At 40.3% G+C, this 21,207-nt stretch overlaps 2 protein-coding genes across 3 annotated transcripts in view; both read left to right on the forward strand.

The window, feature by feature from the left end:
• rpl15 (ribosomal protein L15) overlaps positions 1 to 21,207 on the forward strand; it is a 345,074-nt gene that overhangs the window by 217,997 nt on the left and 105,870 nt on the right. The gene's annotated exons all lie outside the window — the stretch shown is intronic.
• The window catches only part of ube2e1 (ubiquitin-conjugating enzyme E2E 1), a 122,050-nt gene that overhangs the window by 4,663 nt on the left and 96,180 nt on the right, over positions 1 to 21,207 (forward strand). For both annotated transcript variants that reach the window (XM_051955285.1, XM_051955284.1), the window contains exons 2-3: positions 2,294 to 2,491; positions 12,614 to 12,664. In XM_051955285.1, the coding sequence (XP_051811245.1) occupies positions 2,301 to 2,491; positions 12,614 to 12,664 (242 nt within the window). In that variant the 5' untranslated portion in view covers positions 2,294 to 2,300. The remainder of the gene's footprint in view (positions 1 to 2,293; positions 2,492 to 12,613; positions 12,665 to 21,207) is intronic.

A 21,207-nucleotide genomic window follows, 5' to 3' on the forward strand; every position in this document is an offset into this window, starting at 1 on the left:
AAGCTGTCTAATGTTACCTAAAGATACCTCAACTGAGCTAGCGTTAGTAGCTACTGTGGCCTGGAAGCTAAATAACATTCAGATATTGTGTGAAGAAGCTGGTAAAAGATTTGCATGCTGAGGTATCGTTTATAGAGAATGTGGCAGGTTTCCAAATGTATTCAGGTTGATGCAGTATTCACACCTGTGATTTTTCCAGCTGTGACAAGTCGTATCTAATGTAAATACGGTTGCTTAAACTGGAAAACTTACTTTTTCCCCTTTTAAATGCAGGGCTGTTTTGGCTCTGAATGCTCACAGAGTTATAGGGAGGACATTGTGGTTGAACTACACTAGTTGCTCAACAAATGTGTTTCAAAAAAGGCGTTCTATTGTCAAATTTACTTCACCTGAAACTGAAATGTCTACGTGGCTGGGCTGAGGCACACAGACAGAGCTGCTCAGTGTCAGGTGCACTGGTGTGCCTATTATATACGCTCAGTCGCGTTTAACTGATTTTTTTTTTGGTCACGTCTGATTCAAATGGTTGCCAACAAGTCTGACAATTTGTCAACAAGAAAAAAGCCATCTACTGCCAAGTGTAAAATAAGTCAAATAATAATCTCCTTGCTATAAATGATAGCAAGTGATTTAGCACATTTGATCGTCCCATCATCTGAAATGTGAAGGTTTACTTCTTTTCTGTGGAATCCTGATATAATGAATTGAATATTTATGAATTTTAGATTGTTCACTGGACAAACCAGGTTGGTGTCACTATATACTGATCTAATGCTTTGCAATATTTGTGCCTGATAAGATGGGTCACTGTGTCAGATAGGTGCTTACATTCTTGCAAAGACTTGGCTGAGAGTTGTCTGTCACAACCTAAACGATACCATCAGGAAAACGATGCCTGGACAAGAATGACAGGAATGTAAATAAACAGTGGCATTCAAAGTAGTGTATCTGATACAGGCTGTCTTTTGCTGTGGCCAAAACAACTGTACACCCTATGGATGTGAGGTATGAGGTGGAAAGAGATCAAAAATTCAGATAGGCTGTACTGTTTAGTAGGACTTGGTTATGCAGCATCTGGCGTTGTTTACTGAGATGCACTAGATGGGATAAAAGCATCTGTCATTATTGTGTATATATCTTGTGGTCTGAATACTCTGGGAAATTGCAATGGGCATTTCTCAGTATTTCTGACCATTTATGGGATGATCCAGAAAATACCCTGCAGTGTAATTGACAGCTAAAAATCATCAGTTGCAGCATTAAATTTAGTGAAAGGGCTTTTTACTTCATTAGAAAAGCCTCAATATCCCAAAAACACTGGCATACTGTATATAAGCAAATAATCTAATTCAGCATTGAATGAATTCCTGGAGAATGTCCTAAAAAGGTCCTAAAAGGACTTCACTGCTCATGGTTGGCATCGTAACCCCTTAGCTACTTGATTAATTGATGAAGTCATTTATAAAATAAAAATACCAAATGTTCTCTGGTTCTAGCTTCTCTCATGTTGTGATTTCTTTGCTGTGCAAACTGAATATCTTTAGGTATCGTAATTCACACCATCAAACTTTCAGGACTTGCTGTATGATCTACTCACAAATTTATAGGAAAAATCATCAACAGATTGATCAGTAATAAAATAACAGCTATTTAATTTTACATCAGTTTAAATATAGCCTCACTAACAGTTTATGTTTCAAAACCACCTGTTATGTTTACAAGCTTGCACACCTCTGTGAAGCTTTTGATCCTTAAAACGGGGCTTTTGGAAACACTGCTGATCTCATTATAGTTATAAAACGTTCGGAATGTGTATTGGATGGGCAGGCTGTTGGAAACAATGAGACACACACCCACATTTGCTTCATCATTGGGCTTATAAGTTACGATGTGTCCCTCCCTGATTTGTCATAATCCTGTTAAATTACCCTTTTCAGAAGACAACAAAGACATGTGGCGGTGTTTCATACTTTGTAACTGATCCACCTATTGTCTGTACGAGGAAATAATCATCTGGACTTACTTTTTGCTGTTACGGTTTTTTAATGCTTTTTCAGGTATTATACTGTGGACGGAGATTATTCCTGATATACAGTTAAATACTTGTCTGGAGATGGTTTTTGTTTAGTTTATTTGTTAAATTTTGTTCGTCAAATGTATTATTATTAGTGTGGATTTAGCCTTTGTATCTACCATCAAAACCCTGCATTGATTAGACTCAGGCAGAGGAAATCGCCCTAAGGCAAAGATGAAGTAAGCCCTCTTGGATGTGTGTGTTTGTTTGCAACCGCAGTGTCAGCATGTCCAGTGAGGTGCAGCCGAGGCCGGACGACAGCCCCAACACCAGTGGGGGAAGCTCGGATGCCGAGCAGAGAGAGGCAGCTCCTCCAGAGCAGCCGGGCCCCGAGCAGCGGGACCAGACTCAGCCCAAGAAGAAGGAGGCCAAAATCTCCAGTAAGACCGCTGCCAAGCTCTCCACCAGCGCCAAGAGGTAGATCTGCTGCACTCAGTCTCTTTTACTTTGTGTCCTCTGCTGGGTGTGTGCCCGTACTGCCCGGATGGCTCAGTTTAGATGCTCAAGTGGTCATCTGTCAGTTGTTCTGTGGTTTTCAGTGTGGTGGTACTAGGACTGCTGCAACTGTGCAGCTTTTTAACTTTTCCAGTCAAAAGCAGCATCAGCGTGTAACACTTTGCGCTAAAATAGTTGTAGAAACATCCATCCATCCATCATCTATAAACCACTTAATCCTCATTAGAGTCACTTGGGGGCTGGAGTCTATCCCAGCTGACTGAGGGTGAAGGCAGGAGACACCCTGGACAGGTCACCAGTCTATCACAAGCTACATATAGAAACAAATTATCTACAGACAATTTAGGTACCAATTAACCTGAGCACGTTTTGGGACTGTGGGAGGAAGCTAGAGAACCCGCAGAAAACCCACACATGCACAGGGAGAACATGCAAACTCCATGCAGAAAGATCCTAGGAAGGCCAGGATGGGAACCAGAGATCTTCTTGCTGCAAGGCGAATGTGCTAACCACCAATCTACTGTGCAGCCCGTTGTAGAAACAGTCATGTTGAATTTAATACACAACACGACTTGAAATTTCACTTGGAAATAATTCCCAATTTTTTGACATGAAAAATCAGTAAATCTGGAAACATGTTAGTTGTTCTCCTGTTATTGAGCTAGAAATGGTTGATTTTGTGGCAGCCAGCTGCCACTGACTTGTGTTAAGTAGAGCTTTTCAGTAGCATGTATTTTGACTAGTCACAGCAGGAAAAGCTCTGGTGTAATTAATAACATTAATTATGGCTTAGTTCCACTAGCCAGGACCTTCTCTTAGTGTCATTTAACCATCGTTATTAGTGATTTTCCACCCATGACATGTCAGTATATCAGCTGAGGAAAGGTCTATTCTCCCAAATAAACCACTGAGCATAGAGCATTACTTCTTGCAAATCACTGATCTTCTCCTAAGAAAACCCATTCCGACCGAATCAGCCAAGCAGACAATGGAATTTTACTTTATTTGTTAAACATCTCGTTGCCATGTCTGAGTACTATTTAGTACTAGCTAAGATTTTATACTTTTTACTAGGGTGGTAGATGAAGCCAGTCCCCAGCATCCTCTAAGTTAGACCGCAATCACAGGGAATTATCTCATGTTTATTCAATCAAAGCAATAGTATTGTTCAACCGATGTGGGGTGTAAGTTGCTGCTGTCGATTATTTGGAGAGCATGGAGGCTGAGGATATCAACCTTTCAGTGTCATTTTTAACCCTCTTGCAGGAGGCTTGAAAGTCATGTTGTCTTTTCAAGAAAATAGCCTTTTCTTTCAGAGCTAGAAACTGTAAAAAGAGTGAGACTCACTCAAATTTCCAACAGTCCTCACACAAGTCATGTGTAACTTGCTGTTTTGTTGTAAAAAACAAACAAACAAACAAACAAAAAGCTCATATCTGAGCTTGAATATTGTAGTTATCAAAATCACTTTGATCTACACGGATTTGGCTTTAGTTAATGTGCTATCTCAGGTGCGCTAGCTTAGCAGATAGCAATGTCTCTCCGTCTGCTTCTCCTTCTCTCTCCTGCTCAGACACATTCATAGTTTTTTCTCTGCCTCCTTTGGCCATAATGACGTGCAGAATAAATGTAGTCTGTTAGCAGTGGTGGAGACGAGGCTTACTGAATTCAAAATAAACCACTGCACTGTGAAAAATGGCCCATTAGCTGTGCTAGCTAGTAAGGTGCCAGTAACTTGTGCAGCCTGTTCCAACACAGCCCCTGTTAGCCGATCCGCGGTACTTGGTAGATGCTGATTATCTCAAAATTGCAACATGATGATTGATGTGTGGTATATTACTCTTGAGCTGCATTTCCATCACCAAGTCCCTGTGAAAGGAGAAGTAGTTGTAGTGCTAAACATTGTTGATTGACCAGTATTCTCATTTTTTCTTCAGCGTTTTAGAACTGCTGTTGTTAAAAACCTTCAACTAAAAAATACATTTTTTATTCATTTTTTGTTCATTGTGTCTTGACACAAGTGCAGGGAGCTGTGAGGAAATCCTGCTGTAGAGCCTGGATTATTTTTAAATACTGATACGGACTGAGAAGGTGAACCTTAAAAATTTGTTAAGGCTGTCAATGCTTTGTGATGTAAAAATGACAGTAAAACAGCTGTTGGTATTTGAAACGTAAGGTGACGGAATTGCCTGATCTCCACAAGGCTTGTTGAAATGCAGATTATAAAGGAATGATGAAACGTTTAGTGGAACCTGGGCTTTGGAGAACTTGGCCCGTTCTTCTTCTTAGATTGCTTTATTGTCTTCTGTCTCTTCATGGACTCCCAGATGGACTCCATGATGTTGAGATCAGGCCTCTGTGGGAGCAGACCATAAGTTGCAGAACTCTTTGTTCTCATTGTGGCTTAAGGTAGTTCTCTATGATTCTGCTGCAGAATGAATTTGGGACCAATCAGACTACCAAATGGAATAGACAGATGGATAAAACTCTAAACATCCAAAGTGTCTTAAATATATGCACAGCACTATATGTTACTGCTCTAATGTGTTTTTACCACCACTATATTTTCTTGAGTCTCTCCATACATCCAGTCAGACCTTAGAGGCTGCTGGAAAATGATGCACACCGTTGGGCATAAACACATCAATTATCCAGAGAGAGGAAAAGGTTGCCAACAGTGGCAGTTTTCACTTTAAACTCACTGCTGGTGTTTTTTTTTTTTTTTTCACAGTTCCCTGATGTTACACAGCACCGATTCAGTTTATAACCAGTTCATGGCAGATTGGAAGTGGATATCTTGTGTGAAGGCATGAAGCAACAGCAGTTGTTATCTGATCGGGCAATAAGCTGGCCAAGCAGCATAGCCAGTGTTGATGCTGATACCAGAGCTGCTGAGAGAGGCATTGTTATTCCCTACCCTGTGCCATTTATTGGCAGCTGTAGTGCTGATAGGTGTGAGATGAACAAGCCTGCTCCCAGTGCTAGAAGCAGCGTCACCAAAATAAAGGTGCATTATTCTGCTGCTCTTAATTAAAGCACATCCTAATTAAACTGATTGGGCCCAAATTCATTCTGAGGATAAATCACTGAAGCGATCACAACTTAAGTAACTTTTGAGGCTTTTCACTGCTGGCATTTGAAGTGTTGCACTCATGAAAAAAAGTCTTAAGAGGTATTTGTATATGGTAGGCCTGTCATGATATATTGTTCCAGAAATAATTGTGATGAACAGCATGTTAAGACCATTTCATGCTACTGATATAATCATATATTGGGATGATAATAATGCAAGTAAGCCCCTCCAAAGTAATGACATTTTAATTCTCAAATCTATTCAGACAAATTGTACTGTGAAAAAAAATATTTTAAATATCTTATAAATAAAATATAAATGAAATAGAACAACACAAGAAAGACAATAAAATGGACTTTTGGCCTCTGTTAGCAAAAATTGCCCAATGTAGTGTCAATCCAGCTTCTCAAGGGTTAGGACTTTTGTTAGGAAAGTGCAATGTAGAGTAATAAATTATCTTTACTGAGGCACTTTGCCAAGTCTTTAAATGTCAACTAACATAACATCAGAAAAATGAAATAAATAAACATTTAACATTTAACATAAACATTGTATTGTTTCACTGGTGCAAATCCATTCCCATTTACCAGCATATCCCCAAGTCTGGTAGCAACAGTCTTTCTGTGTGATGATCCCCTGGGATCACAAGGCTACTTCACTCAAAGCCTCTGCATTTGCTCTTGTAAACACTGCTTTGTGCATCCTGTGGCACAAAAGAAATGATACCCTGATACCGTCATCCACAGCAGACAGTTTTAAATACGTACAGTGACGACTTGTTATCACCAGTGACAACTACATCAAAAAAAATAAGAACCTCAGGAGTTAGTGCATTACAGCAGGTTTGAGTGGCACACTGTTATTTGATCACGCTTCAGTGTTAGCTCCTGTAATAAATCATCAGCTGCCATGCACACACACCAAAGCTGGTGTTTTCCATCATGAAAAGAATGCCCACATGATAATAACGTATTTGCATTTGTCGAGGCATGCAGAATGTAATAGTTTAGCGCACGGACTATCTCAAGGGATTATCAAAAGCAATGAGCTGTGGAACATTAGTGAAAGCAAGTGCTTGGTTACAGAGATCGTGCACAAGAGTGAGGAACTCACGGTGCAGTCAGAAGCACTTCCCCCTTTGGATTCCTCCAGCCTTGTTCATTGCACCACTCTCCCTAACAGGTCCCCAGCTTCAGTCGTCAAAATATGCCACCTCAGGAAATACTGCAGATAAAATTACACAGCACGCACTGAAGCTGAGAATGACTCCATAACCGTGGAGATAGTATTACAGGCTCCTTTGCAAATATATGTCTCTTTTTTCCCCTCCTTCCCCAACCGAGTCGTGTGCAGTCATTTCCCCACAGAGGAGGCTTTAAAGAAAATCCTTCTTTGGATGGTCTTGCCCCGGTACAGTATGTATCATCAACCTGTGATGCACGTTCCTTTCCAGGAAGTCTTTTGTGATGCAGTGTTTCTTTCTACCAACAGTCCTGTAGTTTGTGTTGTATGCTTCAGTTGCGCTTTTCTTTTTATTTCCTCCAACCTCACACGAAGAAGCAGCAGCAATTTGTATATGATTTGTTTTTCTGAACGAAAGACCGTTTGATTGAGATGTATAATTTACAGTGCATGGAGGAATGATGGTATCCAACAAAATTTCAAGATTCTTGTAGTGAATTTGTTGCAACTTATTGTGTGACGTGGTAAAAGTTTGTGTTTCTAATGCAATCATGTCACTGTTTTTACATTTGACAGCTTTGTGATAAAAATGACTCTTGATGATTCGGGCAGCATGTCGGTACACCTGTTATTATTCATAATCCAAAATGACTCCTTCATGCAGATACAGTGGCCAAAATAGACTTGTCTGTTTTTCATTTATTTCTAATTTATTACCAAATGTGTGATTGCTAAAATCAGCTTAATATTTTCAATAAAAAGTTGAATCTGTGAAAATTGTCCATGAATTTCAAAATCTCTCAGCGTTTCGTTCTCTCCCTTCCACTTTAATGACAGCAGCACTGGAGCTACCTGGACGCAATCGGTTGTTCAAACCTGATAAGCCGTGTTATCTCAGCGTGATGTGACAATGCTGCAAACAGCTTCTCTTCATGTCAGGAATGGTTTCTCAGTCTTCAGATTCCCCGTAAATGGTCACTGTTGTTGAGCTCAGCGACTGTGGACCATGACAGTCAGCACTCATGGTCTTCTTTGGTCCTCAAGTTAAATCTTTCAAGTGTGTGTGGGCTCATTATACTCCTGCAGTATGAATCCTAAATATGCATGTATGAACAAAGCGCTGTTTCTCCAAAGTCAGGGTGGAGTTGATTCACTGCAGAGTAGCTATGAATCGACTCTCACTCTCCTCAGAACCTGAATGTTCCCAGAAGCATGTTTCGCTGTAGGTTTGATCCGCTGTGATATCGTTTGCTCTCTTGTTGCAAGTCTTATTTGAAGCCTTAATATTGCCAGACTCATGAGTGTTCTCAGTACATTTATAGTGAATGTTTGAGAGTTAATCAGCACTAAAAGTGTTGGATCAGCCTAGTTTACCCTGCAGGAGATTGTGAAGGCTCCTGTAACGTGTTTTATCTGTCATGCAGGAAATAAATTCATGACGAGCAAGGAGAAAATCGGCTGTCACAGATGATAAGCTTGAAAAGACAGTCTGAAAATGCTAACCCACCCCCTCCACACACAGCGCTTAAGCCCTCCAGAAACCTAGGGAAAACCCTAGCCATGATTTGACACTGAGAAAGCTCCTTTGCTCAGAATAACAGCCTGACTTCTGACACTTTCACTTACTTCTGATGCCATGTTTCCCACGATTGCAGTGCTACTTAGTAAGCAATGTTCTGCTGAAAATTTGAGGCACATCCATATTTCTAACAGGAGAAAAATGACTGCAGGTTGATTTAGCTGTTAGTGTCTGATGAGTCGATCAAATCAACCTGAGTTGTCTGAATGCTGTTTCAATGGAAGGATACAACTCAACACCTGACCTGAGGACATAACATGAACAAAGCCACTTATATGCTTCAAATGAGAAATGGTGCATTATCGGAAATATTTCTTCAAATATGTCAGAACTTCCCACGCTTTTAAATATTTTGATTATGCATGCCAAAGTAAAGAATAAGCCCTACTCTACTTTCGTTGCATTTTTTTCCAATTGTAGTAAAATGGCATATTAAAACAAGCAGCAACAGTCATACGAGAGCAGCAGTGTAATATAGGTGAGCCCCACATTGCTTAGCAGTGTGACTGCTGCACTGCACATCCATTTATTGCCATGTCGATGCTGAAACAATAAATCATGTCAGCATCGACTGCTTGTCTTTCTTCTCCCTCTCTTGCAATAACAAATTACATTTATGTCCCAGCTAACAAACAGTTGAGTGAACAGAACAAATGATCAATAAGACTAGTCAGTTATTTTGTTTTCTGTGTTATGGCATCCCTGAACATCTTCAGAGTTGACACAGGGAAGCGTGAAAGCAAGATGCCAGAGGAACTGAGAAAGAAAGGGAAAATTAAAAAAGAAACTATTGAAGGGATTCTTTATACAGAATATGCTACATTCGAAGTCATGTCCTTGAGAGTTTGAACATGGCAATTTGAATTTGAGTTTAGACTTGCAAAGCTTGGCAGCATAGTCTACTGTGCAGCTGAGACAGCACCTTTTAGCTGAAGTCACCTGTTCAGCCACCCTTTTCGAGCATAAATGTTCATCGTTCCCAGAAAAAATGATCTAGAACACCCACAGTGACAAGAAGTAGTATTCAACCAAACTTACCTCAATTTTTCTTTTATCTGTCTGTACATCGCATACTAAACTGTCTGTTCTTCAAACAACATTTAACATAAAGTGAAGGCAATCAGAGTATTTACCAGAATTAAAAAGTAATCTCCCCCTAAACATTTTGCCTTGATGTGCCACCTTTAACATCACAACCACAACACAACATTTCCGACAACTGTACCTCATCCTCCTGACATTGCTCTAATAGAAATCTGGCTCACTCATCTTTGCAGAACTACTTTATTACAGCCACAATGGACAGTTTGTGAGCAAGAAATGTTCTAGTCTGGGCTTCTGCTAGGCCACTGCAAAAATGTGTTATTTTAAACTATTCAGAGGTGGACTTACTCGTATTCTTGGGATCACTGTTTCGCTACAAAGCCTAGTTGCGATAAAGTTCAACTCACCAGCTGATAACCTGACGTTCTTCTCCAGGATTATCTGGTTGATTAAATGTTGATTTAATGTTTAATGTTTTACTCCGTTATGAAGTCACCCTAACCCTAAAGCAGCAAATCATCCCTACGACGTCGCACTGCTGCCTTGATACTTGACAGTAGGTATAATGATCTGTTTGTTGAGTTCTGTTTGGTTTACACCACCATCATCAGGGTGTGTTGAGGTAAAATCTAGAGGAGATTTAATGTTCCGTGGGCTATGCAGTGGTTTTCCCTCAACCACTCTGCTATGAAAGTTATTTTTTCCCAGTTTCTTTGGATAGTGGAGTCACTAATCGGGTTTTCCTTAATCTTTTGTGACACCCTAGATGAATTATTGTCATGCTTTTGGAAGAATGTGGAGGGTTGTTGGGAGGGAGTGGAAAAACCATTCAGAAAAAAAATCCAACGTTGACCCTTTTGAACCTTCTGATGTGCTTTTTCTCGAGTGGTGAATATGCATCTTCCTTTTGTTGATATGAAGCACTGAAAATGAATGAATCTAAATATGAATCATCTACATTAACATCCCTCTTTGCAATATCATGAAAGTAAATGCCATGATATTATAGAAATACTGTGGCAGAGTTCAGCTAAACACATTTACATTTGGTTCTGAGTTCCCTTGCCATATGTTTTGCATTTCTTTGGTTCATAAAAACAGTTAAAGATTCTGTGTGCAACATTCAAAACCACTGGATGCCACTACAGCTCCAGCATCTCAGACCAAAACAAATGGGCACGTTGACCACACCTCCCCCATCCCCTCATTTTATTTACAATCAAAAAGGTTTTATACGCAACAATCAACAAAAATAATCCAGTCGCAACCATTAGCTCATGCTAGCATTGGAAACTAGATTGAATGGCCAGGGCAAGTCAACTCGAGTACCTGTCACTGAACCTGTTTGTCTACACTCATGTACAGTTGTAGCCTAGCCGCGCTAGACAACCCACGGCAACGAATTTAATTCTCTGCCAGGGTCGACAACAAAAACGACAACAGTCATTGAGCTCCATTAGCACCGACTCTGAATAATCCTTCTGTTAACATGTCTGTAATATACTTGAGCTTCACCCATTGACTGTATAAATAAGGCTTCACCGAACTACCGCATCCTCTGATTTCCGGCGCTCTAGTAGCCTATTCGTTGCGCTGATTGGTTGTATACCTACCCAATTGCTGCAGAGTGATTTGATAGACAACCTTTTAGCCCGCCTCCCTCCGTGTCGAGCGTGCCTAGATCCTTGCGTCTTCAGAGCATGGGTCGAGCGCGGCTAGGCTAGTACAGTTGTTGAACCGGAACAGAACCTTTTACAGCTCCGGTCCATCCAGGAGATGACCAATATGTGGAAATAGACGCACACAAATTGGAGCAAAACAACATGAGAAGGAAAAGCAGAGCTACTAAACAGTGATAAAAAGTCCCACTTTAATGAAACCAGTTTCCATACAATAGGTAAATAACATTAATGAAATTCTTTTGTTTGCATGGCAACGGCTGAACGCTGTGGACTGCAGTCAGAGCACTTTAGGTCTGTTAATAAATGAAGAGATGGCCAACAGTTTGAAAGGGAGACACTCACATCCTTTAACATGCACCAACATGCATGCATGTCCAAACCAGCTGCCAGAACATAGCACAAAAAGCTCAAATTACAACATATACAGAAGGGACATAACCTTATCATCTGCTAAGGATGCCAAACCTTTACTGTATCTTCACATAGCTCATAGCTGTTGGCTGCTATAGCACAAAAACTTCCTTATTGCACCTGTAATGTATTGGTCCAGTCCAGTATTAATGCGCTGCCAGTTCACGGAAAAGAGAAATGATGTGACACTTACACGATGCATTTATTGCTCATTCCTCCTTTCAAAAGGCAGCGCTGCGACAGTCTCTATCCACTGCCTGTGAGGACAGCTGCAGCAGCTCTGAATGACTGTGCTGACTAAAGCTGTGAATATATTGACTGCTTGACCTACAGCTGCATTTGTGGTTGAATCTGTGATGCTTTAGATACAGCTACAGTAGCATTACTGTGACTGCTCTTTATTGCCAGTGTTTATCTCAGCCAAGACAACCTTGTTAAGCCATACAGATATGACAGATGTGTTACCAGCAAACTATGGGAGTCCAGTAATATAGCAGCTTACCACCACTCTCTGAAATGCTGACCGCATAACATACAAATGAAGCACTCTGTGCCTTATGCCTCTAAATGCATCCCCAGTCCTCTCTGCAAAGAAGAGAATATCAGCAGCTTTTATAAGTGATTGAGTGACCGTAAAGTCGAACCTGGCTTCTGCATCCATGCAGGCAAATCACTGGAATTGTATGAATACTTAACCAGGGAGAAATTTGACCCCAGACTGTCTATTCATTAAACCCTTTTTTATGTGTCCTTTGTGGAAATGCTCCCAACAGCTTCCTGACAGCGTGCGGGTCGAGACAGGACCCTGATCGGCAGCAAAAAATTAATTTAACCCGATGTAACAGATATGGCTCTTTTATCCAACGTGGCCTTTTGACATCAATATCAATTTTATGGATGCTTGCTTAAAAAGATGGTAGATATTCAGCCATGCATCCCTGTGTTGATCTTGCGTGACAGGACTTATTCCTGTGCTCAATCACAGTGCTCAGGAGCTCATTAGAAAATCAATGAGGTATTCAGTGTGTACACTTACAGATTGATTTTACAGGCAGGATTTATACAACTGTCTGTGAGAGTGTGATTATAACCCGGATCCTCCTCTCTTTCAGAATCCAGAAAGAGCTGGCAGAGATAACCTTGGACCCGCCACCAAATTGCAGGTAGGAGCCTGTTGATTGTGTCTTTTAAAAGGGCTGTTTGCTCTGACACCTGAGGCACTTTTGTGTGTGTTTGTGTGAGCTGTGTGAATGGACTGTGCCGGCTCAGTGACTCATATGAATAGCATAGGTAGATTACTGTGCTGCATTTGCGCTGCTGTTTGCTCTGGCTCAAGCATAATGAAAGGACCTTGTAAACAGTCTGAGGAATGAGCCACACTCGGTGTAAAAAGTAAAATAAATATGTATTACTGCAATTGACCTGATTGACAGTGTTTACCATTAGGATCACTGTAGCAACAATGCTGTGTTTGCTCACGCTCCCCAAGGGTGGAAAGGCTGCTGTGTTGCGGCTGAACTGGTTTGCATGGTTCCTTTTCCTCCAGAGTTAGAATGTGATGAAAGACTGACGGGTCGCGTGCTTCTGCCAATCAATGTCTGAGTAAGAGCATTCATTGTATGTTAACGTTTGTTATTCTTCTCAAGCTGATGACTTTTGGGAGCAGTGGTAGACGGTGAGAGGAAGGTGGAGGTGTGACCTCACAGCTTCACACTGTGAACGGAGCAAGAAACAAGTCTGTAAAGTCCAGGCATTTCCTGGAGGACTGAGAAAGCAGGGGAATTCAGTGATGCATGGGCTCTCTCTGGTTAGTAGGGAGAGCAGCTGGGTTTACACACTCCAAATATTTTTACCTGAAGCAAGAAGTAGGGATGCACCAATCGTGTGTGTGTTTTCTTTCAATGTCATTCCCGATACTTCAACTCAGCGCCCTTTTCCCCACCTTTTAAATCTGTACACCTCACTGCTTGAAGCTTACTATTATCACTCTTATGTATCATAACAAGAGCCTGCAGCATCACTCAGCTTTTAAAATATCAGAGGAGACATTCCTGCACCATCATTCTTTTCAAACTGTTGTATTGGACTACATTGTCATAATGCATCAGCCTTCTGGAAATATTTGCGTATTCTGTCTTAAGCGCAGATATAGCATCACATTCAGTGTGTCTGATATGTACTGTATGGAACATGCACTCTCCTCTTCTGTGTGCAAACAGCACTGAGCTGCTGTGATGAATGGTGATTCATGCAGATGCTGTACTCGTCCTCTGTGTCCACTGGATAAGGGCTCATTTAGTTTCATTACACACTTCTGCAGCTCCTCATCTATTTCACTTGTTGATGGATTGCTCATTTTTCTTCTTTTGCCTTACAAACCAAAACTTTCTTGCAAAGCTAACATTACGTAGTTACTTGACAAGGTTTTAATTAAGAATTTACTGTTTCAACAGTTTCTCTTTCAGCATTATGACACCAAAACTCATGAAAAGTACCAATTTGATAGCTTAAATTTGAATAATAACGCAGCATTACTGTGACTGAAGTAGAAGAAGAATGTCATTATACAGAGTACGACGAAATTGCTTTCACATACTGATGGGGGAAGCTGCCATACAAAGCGTTAACCACGGCTCATCAAGAGCAGTTAGGGGTTCGGCGTCTTGCTCAGGGACACCTTGACATGAGCTCTCCAGGCCAAGGATCAAACCCGCGACCCTCCAGTTGCAAGATGGCCACTCTACCCATTGAGCCATACTGCCCCCTCTTTTTTGTTTTTTAGAAGAAGAAGAGTCCCTAGATTTAGTCAAACAATATTTTTATTGATATTTCTGAACAAATGCTATCTATTATGACTTGGCAGCATCTGGCTGATTCTTGATCTGCTTCATCAGGTCAGTATCGGTAGAAAAACTAATCCAGTGGATACAGATTTCAAACTTCAGACTTTAGTGGTTGTTTTTTGACATGTTCTTCTTCATCGTGTTTTGTTCCAACGTCACAGTGCTACAAAAACATAACCCAGGGGGCAAAGAGTGCAGAAAAATGCCCTTATAGGAAAACTAAATTATTATCAACTACATCATGTTTTTTTGTAGAACACAGGAATTAAAGAACATCTAAAGTAGCTTCATGCATCAAATTTAAACTTGTGTCTGGCCATTGCCCAATCCACTTAATAAGGTCGGTATAAGGGCGTATGCTGATCCACCAGATTAAGATGGTGAATCTCTGCTGACAATACATGGTTTGTCACTATAGGAGCTTAGTGACGGTTGTTTTTTTCATTGTTTTAGTCACAAACTATGAAAAATGAAACATCAATAAAAAGGTGCAGCCGGACAGATGCCATGATTTTTATGTCTAAAATTTTTTTATAGTCCTCATCAACGAACAGAAGTAAAATGGTGATTTTTTTGTCGAACTGTAGTGTTTCTTGTAATGTCCACCAGTGTATGCTTCATAAGATCCAAACGATTATCGTAATTGATGTACAGCATGTTCTCAGTCATTGATATCATATTTTATTGATGGATTCATGATAAAAAATAGATAACTATATAAATGTACTACTGTTGGCTCCATCTCTTACCTCCCCATCAACACACACAGAAACAACAATTTATCTTAAACTATGTGTTATTCGGCGTTTTGACACCAAGATCAATTTTTCTACTCATGTATATCTGTTCCAAATATCAGTCATTGTCTAAATAATTACTGATGACCAACATCAATACATACCCTGAAAAACAATATTGATCAACCTTTAATACTTGGAATGTGATTTAGTCCTACCTCCTTATGTCAGTTGAAGGGATAGATTGGACTTAGATTTAGAACAGATACCAGATTTTGATTGGGTCTTGCGGTTTCAAGAAACAGACAGGGTTCTGTTCTTCCTCTCTTCTCTATGTGATTTCAGTTTATGAACAATAACTCCAACTGGGCAGTATATAATGGACCAGATAATGATTACAACTGAAGATTATTAGAAATCACTGCATGACGAAATGCCACAAGAGAACAACTGGATTCATTGTTTGTGTGGATTTTAAACTCTCTATTGATGTTAATTAATTGAAAGCATATGATCTTTTGATCATTAATAGAGGAAAAGCCTCCTATCTATCAGGATAGAACGATTAATCTACCCTGCTGCTTGTGCTTAAAATGAACAGCTGCAGTGTGTTTTTTAGCAGGCGATGAGTGACCAAAACTACAAAGGTACTGTGTGTCACCGTCACAGTCTGTTTGTTGGCTCGCTAATCTCAAAGACGATGCTAATCTGGCTGAAACAAGCCATTATGTTTCCTGATAAAGGGCCGAACAGTAGAGAGGGAAAAAGAAATTTCATGGGTGGACATTTGCATAAAAAATGACATTTTTGAGTAAAGAGAGGCTTCCTCGAGGAATGTCCACACTGAAAGGAGCCCTCGTGAGAAATGGATTGAGCTTGGCTGCAGTCGGGAGTCCTCAGTCATAAGTGAGAAATTAGGCTCAGGCAGCTTGAGCGTATTTCAGCGGCAGTCGGAAATACAAGCCAGCGGAGGTGCGGCGCTACTTGAAATGTAGATTTCTGTATTCATAGGCCCCTTGGGGTATTTGGCTCACTCTAACAGCTCCCGATTCCCCCACAAGGCTGTCACATCCCTGGTGTTTGATTTAGCCTACATGTTTTAGCACAACAATCCCGATTCACCCCGTTCTTTTGTGCGATAAATGAAGCAGAATCGCACATTGTGAACATTAGAAACCTTCTGCCGAGATAAATTCCCTTAAACCGTACTGTACCTCCTCGCACACGGTGTCTGTTTGAACAAAAGGCTCCACGTCTCCCCAGCCCTTTCTTCACCTACTAATTGATCTGACAGTGTTAAATAGGCTGCGCTCGCTGAAAGACATCAGATGTGAGGGGTTATGAACGGACGCTGTGATGCTGCTCATTACCCTACAGGCTTCAGCTCTTCTTTTCCCCCGCCAGAATAAAGCACGGCTCATGATCACAGCCGCTCCTGCAAACATCCTCTCTGGCTCATTTTCTACATTCCCTCCCTTAGTTGAAGGAAAGATACTGTAATCCCTCTTGGGAATGGGGAAAAAAAACACCTTTAACTTTTACTAAGACAGCCTGCCTTGTTGTAAAGATCATTTGGCTTCATATTCAAAGGACTTAGCGGATTTTTTGGAGACATATGAGAAAATATTTTTAATCATTCTTTTTAATCATCTTTGTCACCCTTCCAGAGAGTAATTAATTGAATGTGACAAGCGCTCTGGAAGGGTATGTAAATAGCCCCCACACCACCAGACACATTGTATTAGTGCAGTGCTTGGTCGGCCTTCCTTGCTCTGTTTGTGTGTGTGTGTGTGTGTGTTTTCCGTAATTACCATATCCTTTCATGATAGTCCTGGCAGTGTTTTGATAAGAATCCCCCATCGGCTGAGGGGAAACAATGTGTGGATTCCATGGGGGAATTGGCCACGCTCTCTCACTATCATTCATGCACGTTCGTTCTCTTTCTCTCTCTCTCTGTTTCTGTCTCTCCCTCTTAATCCTGGTAAGACTTTGTGTGTTCCAGAGGAGTAACTTCCCAGTGAATATCAGTGAAGATCTTAAGAAATGAAAGCAATAAGGCAGACAAGAGAATCGGCACAGAATATAGTGAATGAGAGAAGTGTAAATTCATCCATGACTATCAGGCTGTAGATATGATTGACTTGAACACAACTCAGCTTTCATTATTGTGTGCTATAAAGCTCTTGTTCACTGTTTCAGAGGAGGATGATAGACGCTGAGCTCAGCTTTACTATGGTGATCACATGTTTTCAATCAGCTGCCAAAATGTGGCATGAACTAAATATAACTATGCCATCTAGGTTCATGCAGGGAAACATGCTTGTCAACTCTATAAAAACAGAGTATTGTTGTTCTTGGTTGTCAGCTAATGTTCACTATCTGTAATGCTATTATCCTAAGTTTAAAGAAATACATTAATCATTTAATTAGTATGTCAGAAAATAGAAATACCCATCTTAGTTTCCATTGAAACTAATGCTGTTGGGTCTGACAAACAGTCCAAACTCAAAAGGACTGAATTTACTATAATTTATGGAAGGAACAATTTTTGCTTAAAACTTGAGTTGACCTATCCAAATACTAATAATTTATTATCACAACTATTAAAGATTTATTTTCATTCTCTTGTAGCTTCATGTCTGCTTGAGGCTAGAAGCTCAAAGCTACATTAGTTAATTATATCACAGCAAACCAGAATATCCAACCTAGCTGTTGGCTGCAAAGTTGCATTGTGGGTAAACGTGTAGTGCCCAAAGTGGTTTAAATGCTGTTTCAAACACCAGCAAAACATGTGCCAACATTTTGTATTATCACCAGGGATGAACAAATACATATATTGAAATTTCATACATATTAACCCACTGATTATTTTTCTCATTGTAATCAATTAAATGGTTCAACCCCATCCAGGGAAAATATTCTGAAAGTCACTTTTTTGGCAGCATGTCAATATGTTGGGTTTTTTTGTGTGTCAGAAGACATATCGTGTGAAATGAGCGACCAGTGCTTTGGGTGAACATTTCCACTTTGGTCGTGTAGTACTCTGATGACAATCTCAACAGCACAGATTGAAATTTCCAGGGTTTTAAACACAACAAACTGTCAATTTAAAAGTTGGACCTTTCTGTATAATTTTTCTTCTCCAGAATCAGTTTCCTGTTTAAAGATCTGTAGTTGAATTTCTCCCACATTACAAGTTGTCATTGTGTAGCTTGGAGTAGTTTTTCAGTGAGCACCGTCATAGATGAGCTGGGAGGTACTTCATAGATCTATGTATTTAATGTAATTAACAGTTACATCAGGTATTTAAGAGATTGTTTTCATGGGAAACGTCTACATATATATTTTGATCTTGTGAATGAGTTTTTAAGGGTTTAAGCCATGATTGTAAAGGGACTAAGTGTTTTGGTCAATAAAATATTACCATGCTGAATAAGGCCTGGCTTGTCACTGATGACGTTTCACAAGTCCACAAGAACATAGATATAGACAAGAATGCATTTTGATAAAGACGTAAGGTTTCTGGCTTGTTGCTCCTTTTCAAGACTAAGATAACAGATGCTTCTTTTAGTAAAAAGCAGACAGGATGCTTTATTGATGTTGGCAAGTTATGCAATATTCCTAGCAGTGACTGCACTCTTACCTCTCTCTCATAAGTCTGTGTTTTGTGAGAATCACAAGTCTCTCGGCAGCTCTTACACTGTAAGATAAACCGTAATACATCAAAGTCATAAACAGGAATCCTATATCGGTATTATCAAGGGCTTCTAGTCTGCTCAAGTGTCGAATGCCACCGTAAAAAGAGACTTAAAGATGTCAGTAAAATGAGGAGTATGTATTACATTGCCATCACTTTGTCCACAGTAGTTTCACAGTGACTGACAGAGTAAAAATCAGTGGCGGATGTTATTGACTCCTGAGCTTTGCTGCATGTCAGCTATTTTCAAGCTGTTGCAAACCAGTATAAATGGAGAGTTTACTACAAAGATGATGAATCCAAAAGTCAACAAAGTATCCTATACATGTTAGAGCCAAATGAAAAGAAAAGCTTATATCTAAAGACATCCAAAGACATGCTGCACCAAAGAGTTTCCAAGATGTTTTTTAGGTGGATACCTTATGGATTAGGTGGTGTTGTCAGCCATTTGTACATGAAGCCTTAAGTGAACAATTTGGATTCATTTTTGACTACACTTAAACTACACTCAGCATTTAAATCTATTTTCCTTATTAAGCTTCAATCAGATTCTGTTTCCTTAACAGACACTGACAACACATGGACTGGTCAAATAAAATATATTTTACAAGCAGTACTGCTACTAATCAATCAAAGCACACAAGGACATAGAGTCCATCAAAAGAGAATTTCCAAATGTCATACAGGGATACACCAGTTCAGCTTCTCTCCCATGGCACTGATTAAATTACCCAAACTATGGTTGTCTGTCAGTCCAAAGTACCACTGTGTAAGGTTATGTGAGGATATAACTGCACATGAATTATTAATAGTTAGTAGAGACATTCTAGTTTAAGGCTTTTGCAAATATAAAAATGAATTGTTCGGAAGGTTTATGAAATTATGTCATTAAAATGCATCAGCTACATAGTGACACACACAGTTTGCTGTAGGATTACTGGTTTTGTGTACAAATGCAGCTCTTACAAACAGCACTGAGCTGCTCGGAGTAGCTGTGAGCAAAGTGGAAGCTGCACTAGCAGTGCTTTATGTGTCCAGGATAGCTGAGGCAAAAGACAGTGCTGAGCTTCATTGCGTTCTTCTGCAGTCTCTCGATGCATAGCTTCATCTTTTTCTTCTTTTTTCTGGCCTGTCAGATATCATAGCTGCTCAGCAGGTCATTTGCTATAAGAAATTTGTAAATGAGATGTAAATTCAGAATTCTGTCAGACTTTTCTTGTCTTTGTCTTTTAGCAAGATCTGTAAAACATGTATTTAAATGAAGAAGTGGTTTCATCCACTTTCTACCGTAGAAGCCAGTTGGGGCCCAACAGCTATGACAGTAACGAGGATCTGGCCAACAGATCATATAAAACCACAATCCATCCATCCATCCATTCTCTATACACCGCTTTATTCTCACTAGAGTCACGGGGTATGGAGCCTATCCCAGCTGACTCGGGCGAAGGCAGGGGACACCCTGGACAGGTCGCCAGTCTGTCTCAGGGCTACATATACAGACACACAATCACACTCACATTCACACCTACGGGCAATTTAGAGTAACCAATTAACCTCAGCATATTTTTGGACTGTGGGAGGAAGCCGGAGTGCCCGTAGAAAACCCACGCATACAGAGGGAGAACATGCAAACTCCATGCAGCAAGATCCCAGACCCACCACGGGATTTGAACTGGGGATCTTCTTGCTGCAAGGCGAAAGTGCTAACCACTACCCACTGTGCAGCCCATAAAACCACAATCCAAGATCTAAATTGCAATTCTCTCACAAGTCAAGTTTAACCTATGTGTTTACATGATTCGTTGTGTTATAAAGACCCAATTACCAAATCTCTGCATCCTATTTCCCCTTTAATTTTATTCTCAAACTTCTGAATACAAAGTGTGACTTGTATCTCAACTGCTTTGATTCTTCTTTTAGTCTACGCTATGGACTAGCACACCTCAGGAGACCTGCGTGCTAGCCATGGAGAGAGTGACGTAGAGTGATGGAGCTCTGTTGTCAAACGATATGAAAGGCTGCTAATGAGCCAGGGAGGCAGCATGCTTGGGGTTTGTTCATGTTGCTCAACTCTATGATTTCAACATGTGCTTTTATGACGTTTTGCATCTGATGCATTTAAGTGAAACTACTGAACATTCTTTCGAGGAGAAGAGTTAAATGGTGAAGACTAACTGGTTGGCTTTGAAAACATATGAGTATTAGACTATAGGACTTTGCACAGCCACTTTTCTGTGGCACCTTGCAGAACCCACCCAGTCAGTGGTGCAAGAAGACTACAAAATGGCAATGAATTTATTGTGATATACAAGCAATGCTTATGAACTTTAGCTGCACGCATCCTTTTCTCATCCCACAAATAAACACAGTGGCACATCCCAGTTGAACTGCTGACTGCCTGCCCAAGTGTTGTTAACTATTAATGCACG

The sequence above is a fragment of the Acanthochromis polyacanthus genome, chromosome 11 (assembly GCF_021347895.1).
Source record: "Acanthochromis polyacanthus isolate Apoly-LR-REF ecotype Palm Island chromosome 11, KAUST_Apoly_ChrSc, whole genome shotgun sequence".
NCBI lineage: Eukaryota > Metazoa > Chordata > Actinopteri > Pomacentridae > Acanthochromis > Acanthochromis polyacanthus.